Here is an 11,351-nt window from a genome sequence, read left to right as displayed (position 1 = left end):
GGCGAAGATGTTTTATTTTATTATTTAATAAACTATCATCGATTATTTTCCGATCGATTAGAATTACACGATTTCTCAATCAATAACGCCTAGTCCATTGTTTCTCATATCCCAACATCGACATTGTTTGTAAAGGTTTTGCCTTTAAGCTGATACCATGGCTAGCTTGCAGACTGTAACTGTAGCCTTTATGTTATTCCAACAATAATTTTATCAACTTTTCAAGCTTTCTTTTCTTGTACAAAGTCGTGTAAATCGTGTCGATATTCTGGAGCCCAACACTATTTTATATTTTTTAAATATTGTCCATGACTTTGACAACAATATTTTCGGCCTGGGTTAAAATTATATGGTGAAACAACTATAGAACCATTAATTTTATAGTCTTTTATATTTAGCATTTTATTCCGAATTTGTCAGTATTTATATTTTATTTAAAATAAAAACTATGTATAGTAAATTTTGCTCTATGCTCGTTATAATGTTGCCATATATCTTAATGTGCAAGTATAGACTATAGAGAATAAAAAGATATTGAAAAAAAAAGTTATGCTCGGAGGTTTGCGATCGCTTCGAGCATTTTTTTGTAAAATAGTGAATTAGTGGTTAATTTCCTTTATTATTCACTTTTAACGTTCCTTTAGCTAGTAGCAAGTAATAGGAGTTTGAAAATACATTCAAATTAAGAGTCACTTGGGCTTGAGCTGCAACATATCGATTCGGCGTATATAACGTACAAAGCTAGGTTATAATTAGATTTTCGGCTTTTTCCACCAGTGTTAATTTGAAATGGAAAGCATGGATGTCGCTCAAGAAGGTACCTCGGCAGCGTCTACGCCCGTCGTGGAAAACGGTGAGTGCCCTGTCACGATCACCATGCTTGTTTTTAGTACTTAAAGCAAAAACGTGTTTCTTTGTCGAGCACCAAGTACATATAATGTTTCTTTTTAGGGCCCGACAAGAATGTTACGGCGGAGGAAATGACTTCAAGAGACTACTATTTCGACTCGTATGCCCATTTCGGTATTCACGAGGAGATGTTAAAGGACGAAGTTCGCACACTCACGTATAGGAATGCTATGTACCACAATAAACACTTATTTAAGGGAAAAGTAAGTTAAAAATGTTTTATTAGTATCTGTTTATGCAAGCCGTATTTGCAGCTGTAAGTGATTAGTAGACTTTACTGTACTTACTCGCTTTATTGGTGATGCTTGTGTTCCCTAACCTTAAAATAAGAACAAGAATTTAGAATCAAGTTCATTGACAATAACTACAATAAGTTTAGTAAGTAAGAATTAGAATCAAGTTCATTGACAATAACTACAATGAGTATACTAAATAAATTTACATATTTACTTAAGTCTTAAAATTCTATAAAGAAAATGAACATTTGAATTGCCATTTCTCCATTCTAAGTCCATGTTATTTGGGCTTGTGACGGGGTGCTTTCGGTTCAGAGGGCCTACCGCAAACCATGTTCGACGTATTGCCTCCCTGTCACACTTATGTACAAGTGTCACGGAACTGGGAACTTCTATTTTTTTGCCATACAAATTCAGTGCCGGAGAATACCCTGCTTGTGACTGATGCTGGCAGCAAGGAATGACCATATTTGGTGAAAAGTAAAATATATCTATCTCATTCCTTGCTGCTAGTATCAGTGTTCATTGGTGGTGGTGGTTTACTGAGGTGTGCCAATAAAGAGTATTCTATCTATCTATCTATCTATCTATGGTGGGGAGATGCCATTGCATCAGGATAGATTAAAAGAACTTGAAGCACTTTACTGCCCTGCTAAGCCAAATAGCACTATCACCAAAGAAAATTCATTGCTAACTTATACTTTAGTTTCTATAACTGAGAATTCCATTTACAAAATTTGTTTTTAAGATAGTGCTATTCAGCTTAGGAGGGCAGTTTTATCTGTTATTGAGGCATAAGCAACATCACAAATATTCAATTTTGATCTAAGGATATACTAGGAATTTACTGAGAATTTGTACAGTTAACACTACAATGTTCAATTGGATTAGCCATTTCACCTGTGACATAACATGAGACAAACTACATAACTATTTTTGTGTCCATGCAATTTTGCAGGCTGTACATTAGTTGGCATAAGGTTATACATATTTATGCTGAACTGCTGTATTCAAACTAAGGCTAGTTGAGTCGCTTAACTTCAAACTCTGGTAAATCCATCTGTCAGATTATGCAATTCTTTTTGGTATTAAGAAAAGGTGGGTAGGGTAGATGTGTTTACTGAGAGGGTCAATGGATTTACCCGAGTTTGAAGTTAAGTGACACACTTCCCCTTCCATTTTGTTTTAAAGAGTCAATTAAGACTATCTTTATATAAAAAAATCTTAATTCCAGATAGTGTTAGACATAGGCTGCGGTACGGGCATCCTCTCGATGTTCGCCGCCAAGGCGGGAGCGGCCAAGGTGATCGCGGTGGAGTGCTCCAACATCGTGGACTACGCGCGCAAGATCGTCGAGGCCAATCGGCTCGATGACGTCATCGAGATCATCAAGGGCAAGGTCAGTGGTTACTTAAAAAGCTTAGGAAGTCGACCGTCTCAAGTATTAGCAGGCGTGGCTCACTCCGCGAAAATCGCGTTGCTACAAGTACAATTTAGTAATTTAAGTCTACATACATTTTATAAAAAAAAAATGCTTGAGAAAACGTTTGGACCTCCAGAGAATGTTTGGAACGTTTGGGCTGAGAGACTTCCCTCTTTTGCGGGCTGCATCCGCAAGTACATGGACTGTAGTTTGGAGATGTCTGTTTTCGGTAGTGTCACTAGTGTCTAACTTAAACTAGATTTTTTGCCAAACCCAAAACCTCTCTCTCTCTCTCTGTAGCCCTTCTCTACCCTTCGGGTGTAGGCCTCCTTCACTTGTCGCGGTTCTGTGAGACCTGGAGCCAATTCTTCCCCGCAGTCCTTTTGATGTTGTCGTCCCAAGTGCCCCAACGCATCTTGAAGTTTTTGAAGTTTTGAAGTAGGCTAAAGTTTAAACTCGTCAGGTGGAGGAAATTGAGCTGCCGGTGGAGAAGGTGGACATCATCATCTCGGAGTGGATGGGCTACTGCCTGTTCTACGAGAGCATGTTGGACACGGTGCTGTTTGCACGTGACAAGTGGCTGCAGCCTGATGGCATGCTCTTCCCGGACAGGTGAGATGGTTTTACAATTTACATGTTTGCAATTGTCACTGGATGGATCAGTGAGTATCGCAGCACCTCCAAAAATATTAGAAAGTTGGTAAAATTTCACAAGAAACCAAGGAAGTTTCCGATTTGAAAATTAACAATTTTTTTAATTCATTCAACAATTTTGGAGACCAGTAGTAATTGTAATTGTAATTAGCCTTTATTATTGAAGTCAGTTGGTACATAGTATATATTAATTCGGTTCCATAACTTTAACTTCAACTCGTCCTTTGACATAGGCCTCCTCCATAGCTTTCCATTTGATTCTAGTAGTAATAAATCTTTACACTTTATCCATGGATGTCGACATATTTGCACTCTGCTCACGCTAAATGTAAAAACTTGACGCTGGCATGATTTGCGTTTGAACCGCAGTCACAGCTGGTAATTGAATACAGTAACCAAACAATCATCACAAATAAGCGAACTATTTTTGAAAAGTAGGCTAACAAAAACATAATGTAACACACAATGGTGTTGACTATAATAGGCTCTTTTTAAAGTCACGACCTAGATTATTCAACGTGCAGTCTAGAGTTCCTTACATTTTTAAACTGAGTAAGTGCCGCACCGTGTTTTGCTTGCGCAATAATCACAATTCACAATAAGAGGCCTATAAAAATACAATATTTGTTCAGATGCACCCTGTTCATCTGCGGCATCGAGGACCGGCAGTACAAGGACGAGAAGATCAACTGGTGGGATGATGTGTACGGTTTCGACATGTCCTCCATTCGCAAGGTGGCCATCTCGGAGCCGCTGGTCGACGTGGTTGATGCCAAACAGGTCAGAACACTAATCGCCGCTAATCTTAAGTCATTTCACTTCTCCCTTTGCTTCTGATATATGAGGCTTCCACTGCCACTGTGACGAAATTTTTCAGACAAAATTGCGTGTCGTATATAATAAAATGATACAGATGTAGTGCATAGTTTTCCATCGTATTTTCTCGGAAACGTTCGTATTTGTCATGCTACTTCAGAGTACTTTTTGTACCGAGACTGATTGAAATAGCAAGACACGTTCGTACATTTCCGTGAAAAAACGATGGAAAATAATTATGCACTACATCTGTACATAGAGTAATCATAACATTCATAAATCAAAATAGATAACTAATTTTTGTAATGTGTGTTACAGGTAGTTACGAATTCGTGTCTCCTGAAGGAAATAGATCTTTACACGGTCAAGAAAGAAGATCTCAACTTCGAATCTAAATTCCATCTGCAAGTAAGTTATTTAATGTTCGACAATTTCTTCTTGACGTTAGGTGGTAATGGTAATACCATGCTCGCTTGAGTTTATATATTCTATTGTCAACACACACCTGGATGGCTCTGGTTCACTGTTCCTTGCAAATGTGCATATACTCTTTGGAATTGTAAGTCAACCGTCAGGTTCCGCAATGCTAACAATGTGACACCTATCATTTAGTTTTATACATTTCTACCGGCGAGTGCACGCGCGTGCCTACACTGGGATCCGGAGCCGTGCTGCATTAACTAATGTGTGTTATTCCAAGTGGCTATTGTCTTTTTTCATACTTACAAGCAACATTGAGCCCCGATGTAATTCTTTATAAAACGCATAATTAAATTCAAACAACACTATCGATCTGATCGGCGTCAATCCAAGATCAAATCAAATCAAAAATGTCTTTATTGCAAGATTATGGTACATTTACAATAGTAAAGTAAAGTAAAGATGTTACAATGTTTATCAGAACACATAATCTACCCGTCAGAGCATGCAATAGGTTCATCTCCTTCATCTCTTCAGTACTGAATAATACCTATAATAATATCTAGTATTTTTACATTTAGATTAGAGGAACATTAATTATTACATGAGATCGTTAAAATTATAATCAAAATATTCATTTAGATTATAAAAACTTGCTTTTATGAGTATGTTCTTTAATGTAGTTTTAAATGTTGTTCCTGACATCATTTTAATGTAGTTTGGCAAATGATTGTATATTTTAATACTAGTGTAATACATCCCTTTACGTACCATTGTCAACTTTGAGTCAGGAACTTGTAAGTTGAGCAAATACTTATTTCTAACAGGCCTGTTTGTTTGTTTAACATGAAATTCAGAGGCGTTGTTTTTGATAAAAATACAGCATTGCAAAATGTAAATACTAGTTAGGGTTAGTAAACCTTGGGTCTTGAATATATTCCGACATGATTCGTCGTCTCTCAATCCAAAAATAATTCTAACACATCTCTTTTGTAGGATGAAAGTTGATGAGGCATTTACAGAGTTTCCCCAGTAAATGATACCATAGTTTAGAATGCAATAGATATAACCATAGTATGCTAAAGTCGCAGTTTTTGTGGTTGATACATTTACAAGTACTTGCAGTCCATAACAGAATTTTCTTATTTTACTATTAACCATCAATGTGTTGTTTCCAATTCAGATGACTATCAATTACGACGCCCAGAAATTTGTATGATGAAACTTCTTCAATTTGGGTACCTTCGTAATTAATATTCAGCTGAATTGGTTTAGCTTGTTGAGGTCTACTGAGGTGCTGTGCCCCTGCTACAGAAAATAGTGTTGTGCCGTTGAATCGTTTCCAGCAGTTAACACTACGATTAATGCCGATTTAACGCGGGAGCTAAAGCCATGTTGCATTAGGTATCTGGTGTTCATTAGCCGTTTATTTCAAGGGAATGTTCCTATCCCAGTGACTATATAGGAGTTTATGCAAATATTACAATATGTGTGTTGCTAGGTCCGCCGCAATGACTTCATCCAGGCGCTGGTGACGTTCTTCAACGTGGAGTTCACGAAGTCGCACAAGCGGCTCGGCTTCAGCACGGCGCCCGAGGCGCCCTACACTCACTGGAAGCAGACCGTCTTCTACTTCGATGAGTACATGACTGTAAGTACCCGGTCACACACTTAACTGAACAGTGATCGATCTTATTTCATTGCAATAAGATTTATGAATAGACAATTTACTCTGTTGACGATGGTAGTAATTATTGTTTGTATAGAATCTATACTACAGATTATTATAGATTGTAATTGTCACTTTGCACCAGTATTATGTATATTTTTTTATATATTTCACAAATGTTTGATATATTTATTTGAAATGTTTGTAATTTTTGGGCAGTTGTGTAAAAGTCTGTGACAACCTGTGTTCTTGTGCAGTGTCGGCATTTACGCAAACACCAAAGGCGTCGGTCCACTGCTACTTTTTACACTGTGCTTATATTGTAAGTTGACACTATTATTTCCCTGTCAGGTGAAGAAGCAGGAAGAGATAACGGGCACTTTCTCGATGCGTCAGAACGCGCGCAACAACCGCGACCTGGACTTCGAGATAGAGATCGACTTCAAGGGCGAACTGTGCCAGGTGCAGGAGAAGAACCACTACAGGATGCGCTGAGCGCAACCACTACAGATTTCTGCTAGTGTAGCTTTGGTTTTTAACATACATTTTATGCTATTTTTATGTATTATGAAGATATGGCCAATATGTTATTCTGTAGTAAGGCGATAGCCGGTGTTCGGTAGTATATCTGATCAGGCTTAACCCTTTAGGCTAAGGGATATATATTTCCCACATACGACACTTCAAACATGTGTTCTATTTTCAATGAGCAAGACTGACATTCGATTGTCATTTAGGAAATGTCAGCCTAGGATTAAACTTCTGAGACTCCGCGTTCAAAATTTTGTATTGGACGCGGGGTCACACATTACACGCGAGCGATGACTTTCGAATGATCCTTGGAACATGGCGGATCGTGCTCCAGACATTTATTTTTATTTTTTGCATTCTGCTGTTTAATGTATAATTTAGATAGCATATTATGCAGTGAATGGCAAGTGTGACGGGTGCAGTTAATGAAGAATTCTTCTGGAAATACGAATAAGTAACCAATTCATGGACATCATTCGGCGGTTCGTGGTCTCGGCCGCCATTACGCTTAGTACTGCTGCTCCAGCTATCTTCTAGTGCAGCGGTCGGCAACAGGCGGCCCGCGAACCTCTCACTTACGGCCCGCGAGCCTCCCTGGTTATTTTGTATGTAATATTGACAAACGACAATGTCTGATAAAGTCATAAATATTAACAAAGTGCGGCCCGCGTCAATTTCGTTAACTACTATATGGCCCTTGGCTGCTAAAAGGTTGCCGACCGCTGCTCTAGTGCATCGTGAAGGCCTATCACTGTACATCATGCATTAATACTTTGTATTATGAAATATTTTACTTGTGATCTACATTTACTGTATTTTGGCAAGGGCCCATGAGGCTGCCACTTCTCCAATAAACAAACAAACACGAACGACGCACGAACTATTATTGATTTACTAAAGGTTGCAAATTCAAAAACATAACAACTGCTTTTGGGTCTCAGGAGGGTGAGGAGGTTAAAATAAATGAACATATAACTAAGAAATTCAGTCAATGCTATCATAACTTTTTTTTAAAACGGTATGGTTGAAAATATACTTTACTTACAGTTAAAGCTACAACATTTTCGTAAATATTGGGTGCCTTTGCCATTTTACATCAGACAGGCTTCCATTTTACTTTTTAAACGGCCTTTTGTATGAGAATAAAGTGTAAAAAAACCAAAGCTACATTTATAGAAACGAATAGACATGTCCCAGTGTTCTACCGTCTTATTTTTGAAATAATAAGCTTAGTGATTCTATCATAAGTATTTGGAGCATACATGCCAGAACTTTATTTTGCTGTTCTAAGTAATCAGAATGAATTTCATATTTTCATCTCACAATTATTATCACGGAGACTTATGAATAGGTTAAAAACTTAAGAAATGAGGCGTTTTTCATGTTTTAACAAGGCACAAAATTATTTGTTTTAGAATCGCTAGCGTTGTGTTTTTATCAGGGAGTAGATGTTTGGATATATTTTTGTGCCTTTAGACACTGCCGTTAATGTCTAGTTTACCTTTTAGTATTACATATTTAATTGTAAGTGGCATCAAATATTTCCATTGCGCATATGTTGCATAACGCCTTTTTTCTTAAGTTATATTACTTGTACTGTGCATATTCAGAAATGTTTTCTACCTATATAATTTATCAGTTTTATTACCAAAAACGAATACCATAGCATGAGTTTGCTCTAGTTATCATGAAAATCGTTAAACATACAAAGTGTTCTTGTGAAAAGAAAATGATTCACAAACAAATATGTGCATCTGCCAAATTAGACGTTTTATTAAGGAATTTGGCCAGAAACAAAAGTCACATAACTTTATATGAAATGGGTTTTCAGCATGCAATCTGTTTTGTATTTTTGCTACATTCTATAAAATAACAATTTAACACATGCATATTCGTATGTTTAATGTTTAAATAATGATTCATAAATTTCATTATATCACAAAATTCTGTAAGTTTGTTCTTTAAAATGGTTCATGATAGGAAACGTTCTTATTATAATGGTCGCTGTATGTTTAGGAATAAGGATAGTTTACACTAGTATGTATGAGAAACTCCAGATAGCTTGGTTACTCGAAAACAGGATATCAATATCTTTAGGAGTTTTTTTACTATACAGGGTGGCCAAAAAATAAGTGCATTCCCGTTGCCAAGGAGGTTTTGGGATTATACTGAGCAGCAACTTTTACAATGGGACCAAACCCGAAATCGCGAAAAAACGATTGTCTGTTTCATACATTTTGGCTGGTCCATTTTCTATGGGAGGGTAAATTTTTTTTTCGCGATATCGGGTTTGGTCCCGTAGTAAAAGTTGCTCAGTATAATCCCAAAACCTCCCTGGCAACGGGAATGCACTTATTTTTTGGCCAACCTGTATTAAAGGCAGCATTCCACTATTTCCACCAGCGGCATAAGCATACAGTACAAAAATACTTGTGCCGCACAGTGCCGCACACTGGTGGAATTCCGCCATAAGATGTCAAACGAATCCTAAAGGTATTGAGCTTATGATACGACGGATCATATTTTATAACGTTAAAACACAAGTAATAACTTTTCGTAGTAAATATTGACACTAAATTTAAATTAAATTGGAATGTTTAGTGTTTACATTTATATTATGGTAGCCTAAAAGTGTTGCTTTGTAAAATTTTAGCCTGTTATTATGTTCAATATCGATTCGTCCTTCAAAAATAGTTTGCCAAGTCAAAATGAATTTCCTATTTAATTACAAATATTCTATAACTATTCTGGTTCTGTAGAATATGTCGAAATAGCCTATTATAGAACTTTGCATTGGGTAGTTTACTCGTATATGCCAGTGTTACGTATTATTCTTGTATTTTAGGTATTGTCACTACGTCCAATATAAAACTTCGAGTGATAGATCTTGCGATGTATAACTACTGTTTAAGGTCGAAGCTTGGATATTGGACATAGTGATATGCACTCGGACCACTATTAGAATACAGTTTTGGTAAATTCTTTGCACGCCAAAGACTTATGGCGGGGCTACACTAACGGGAAACGCAGTTGATTATCGCGATAATGGACGATTCTCACACGGCCACACTGGGATTATCGCGATAATTAACGGCAGTTCCCGTTAGTGTGGCTCAGGCATTATTTTTCTGAATGATAATTTTTCCAACTTTTCGAAAACTTATATATAATTTGCGGTACAAAATAGTCTGCCGTTTTTTGCGGGGGAGGGGCACATCAAATGTATACGTAACGTAAACATAGCCATGTCAGATAAACGTCAGTCCATACATGTGGTTGACATGTCGTTGACCATTGGCTGCCTATTTTCGACAGAGGGGAACGCCTGTTAATGACCACTCCGTTTGGTTATATTCTCTAAGCTTTCACCAACTGGCACATTTGTACTCTGTTGTACGTGGGCCATACTGAAACTTATTTTTTCTAAGTGGCCAGTCCAGGAATTTTCAGTTCTTCATACTTAATGAAGAATAATTGTATTGCATGACATATTTTGTAAACATAATTGAATAATTGAATGATAATACAGGAATTTTCAATGCTGTATTCTAATAATTCCGAGTGTCAGTAGTTAGATTTCTCATGTTTGTACTAGATATGGGCGTGACCGCGAACATCGTATGTATTATTTTCAATAGGAGTGTTGTATGCGATTTACTGTGATAGTCCTGGTAATACGCCTAGGTGTATCTGTGAGATTCTCAACCCAAGCGAATTTTGACTCTCGTTGTAACGACTTAAAGTTGAATTTTGATAGCCGGCTGTGTCGGAATTTCTACAACAGTGCGTAGTACCGGTGGTACTCTTAATTTTAGAGGTGCATAAATGAGTAAGCCAAAGTTTTGTTGTTTTTTTTTATTACCTTATATTACATTCAGTTAACAACCAAAACTCTGTACAATCGTTTCCTATAAAATAACACTAACTGCACTAAGATACGAGCTCTGTTAGTATTTAATTTTGTTACTTAAAGCGAGTTTTGGTTGTCAAGTGTGAAATGAATTACATTTTAAAGCTGTCATTGCCAATGAAGACATTTTGTCGGTGTTTTGGGTGCAAGTATTAATTTCTATACATTACAAAATACTTAGGTACAGAAGATACGTTTATTTTGAACAGAACAAAGTGAGTTCATAGTTTCATGGAGTTTTGACATTAATGACACTTTGCCACGCAGAGTTAGCTTGGTCCGAGTCTAGTAATCAGCCATTTTCACGCGCCAGCAACAACGTATGTGTAGAATCCAGAGTGGGATAAAATAAATGAGATGCACATATACCAAAGAGAATTTAGTATTAAAAAAAATAAGGAACGAAGTCAAATGGCGATGGCGTTCTAAAACTTTTAATCCCTGGGTCGAAAGATGGCAGTGAATTTAATGTGACTACAAAATTAACTTTGACAACACCCCTCTATCTAAATTCTCTTTGTTAATATACTGTTGACAATTTACCACGCTAACGAGTACTTTTTCTAAGAAAAACACTCTTCCATCAAGAAAATCTCGCTCAATGAGGGTTTCTGCGATCGAGATTTTCACTAGGTGGCAGCACCGTGACGAGAGGTCTTTTTGATAGCTGCTGTCAAAATCCACCAATAAATAAAATATGGTTAAACATGATTGGTGGATTATGACAGCTAGACATCTCGCCACGCTAGTGAAAAAGTCGATCGCGGAAACCCTCATTCGGCT

At 37.1% G+C, this 11,351-nt stretch overlaps 1 protein-coding gene and 1 long non-coding RNA gene across 2 annotated transcripts in view; one reads left to right on the top strand and one right to left on the bottom strand.

Moving 5' to 3' along the window:
• Nucleotides 1-544: 544 nt before the first annotated feature.
• LOC134799121 (protein arginine N-methyltransferase 1) lies at nucleotides 545-6,791 on the top strand. The gene is made up of 8 exons (XM_063771520.1): nucleotides 545-853; nucleotides 952-1,112; nucleotides 2,380-2,544; nucleotides 3,032-3,180; nucleotides 3,855-4,002; nucleotides 4,357-4,446; nucleotides 5,960-6,109; nucleotides 6,479-6,791. The coding sequence occupies exons 1-8, from the start codon at nucleotides 790-792 to the stop codon at nucleotides 6,620-6,622; spliced, it is 1,071 nt and encodes a 356-aa protein (XP_063627590.1). The 5' UTR covers nucleotides 545-789; the 3' UTR covers nucleotides 6,623-6,791.
• Nucleotides 6,792-9,829: 3,038 nt separating this feature from the next.
• The window catches only part of LOC134799168 (uncharacterized), a 39,154-nt gene continuing 37,632 nt past the window's right edge, over nucleotides 9,830-11,351 (bottom strand). Inside the window, exon 3 of the long non-coding RNA XR_010145340.1 lies at nucleotides 9,830-11,313. This is a non-coding gene — a long non-coding RNA (uncharacterized LOC134799168). The remainder of the gene's footprint in view (nucleotides 11,314-11,351) is intronic.

This window comes from Cydia splendana, chromosome 18 (genome assembly GCF_910591565.1).
Source record: "Cydia splendana chromosome 18, ilCydSple1.2, whole genome shotgun sequence".
NCBI classification, from domain to species: domain Eukaryota; kingdom Metazoa; phylum Arthropoda; class Insecta; order Lepidoptera; family Tortricidae; genus Cydia; species Cydia splendana.
Note: the sequence above shows the minus strand (reverse complement) of the source record. Positions and strands in the feature narration are given on the sequence as shown.

What these genes read in the sequence shown, in the direction of transcription:
- LOC134799121 (XM_063771520.1), top strand. Translation starts at nt 790, where the DNA reads ATGGAAAGCATGGATGTCGCTCAAGAAGGTACCTCGGCAGCGTCTACG. An exon ending in TACGCCCGTCGTGGAAAACG is followed by an intron (nt 854 to 951) that starts GTGAGTGCCCTG and finishes GTTTCTTTTTAG; the next exon opens with GGCCCGACAAGAATGTTACG. An exon ending in AACACTTATTTAAGGGAAAA is followed by an intron (nt 1,113 to 2,379) that starts GTAAGTTAAAAA and finishes TCTTAATTCCAG; the next exon opens with ATAGTGTTAGACATAGGCTG.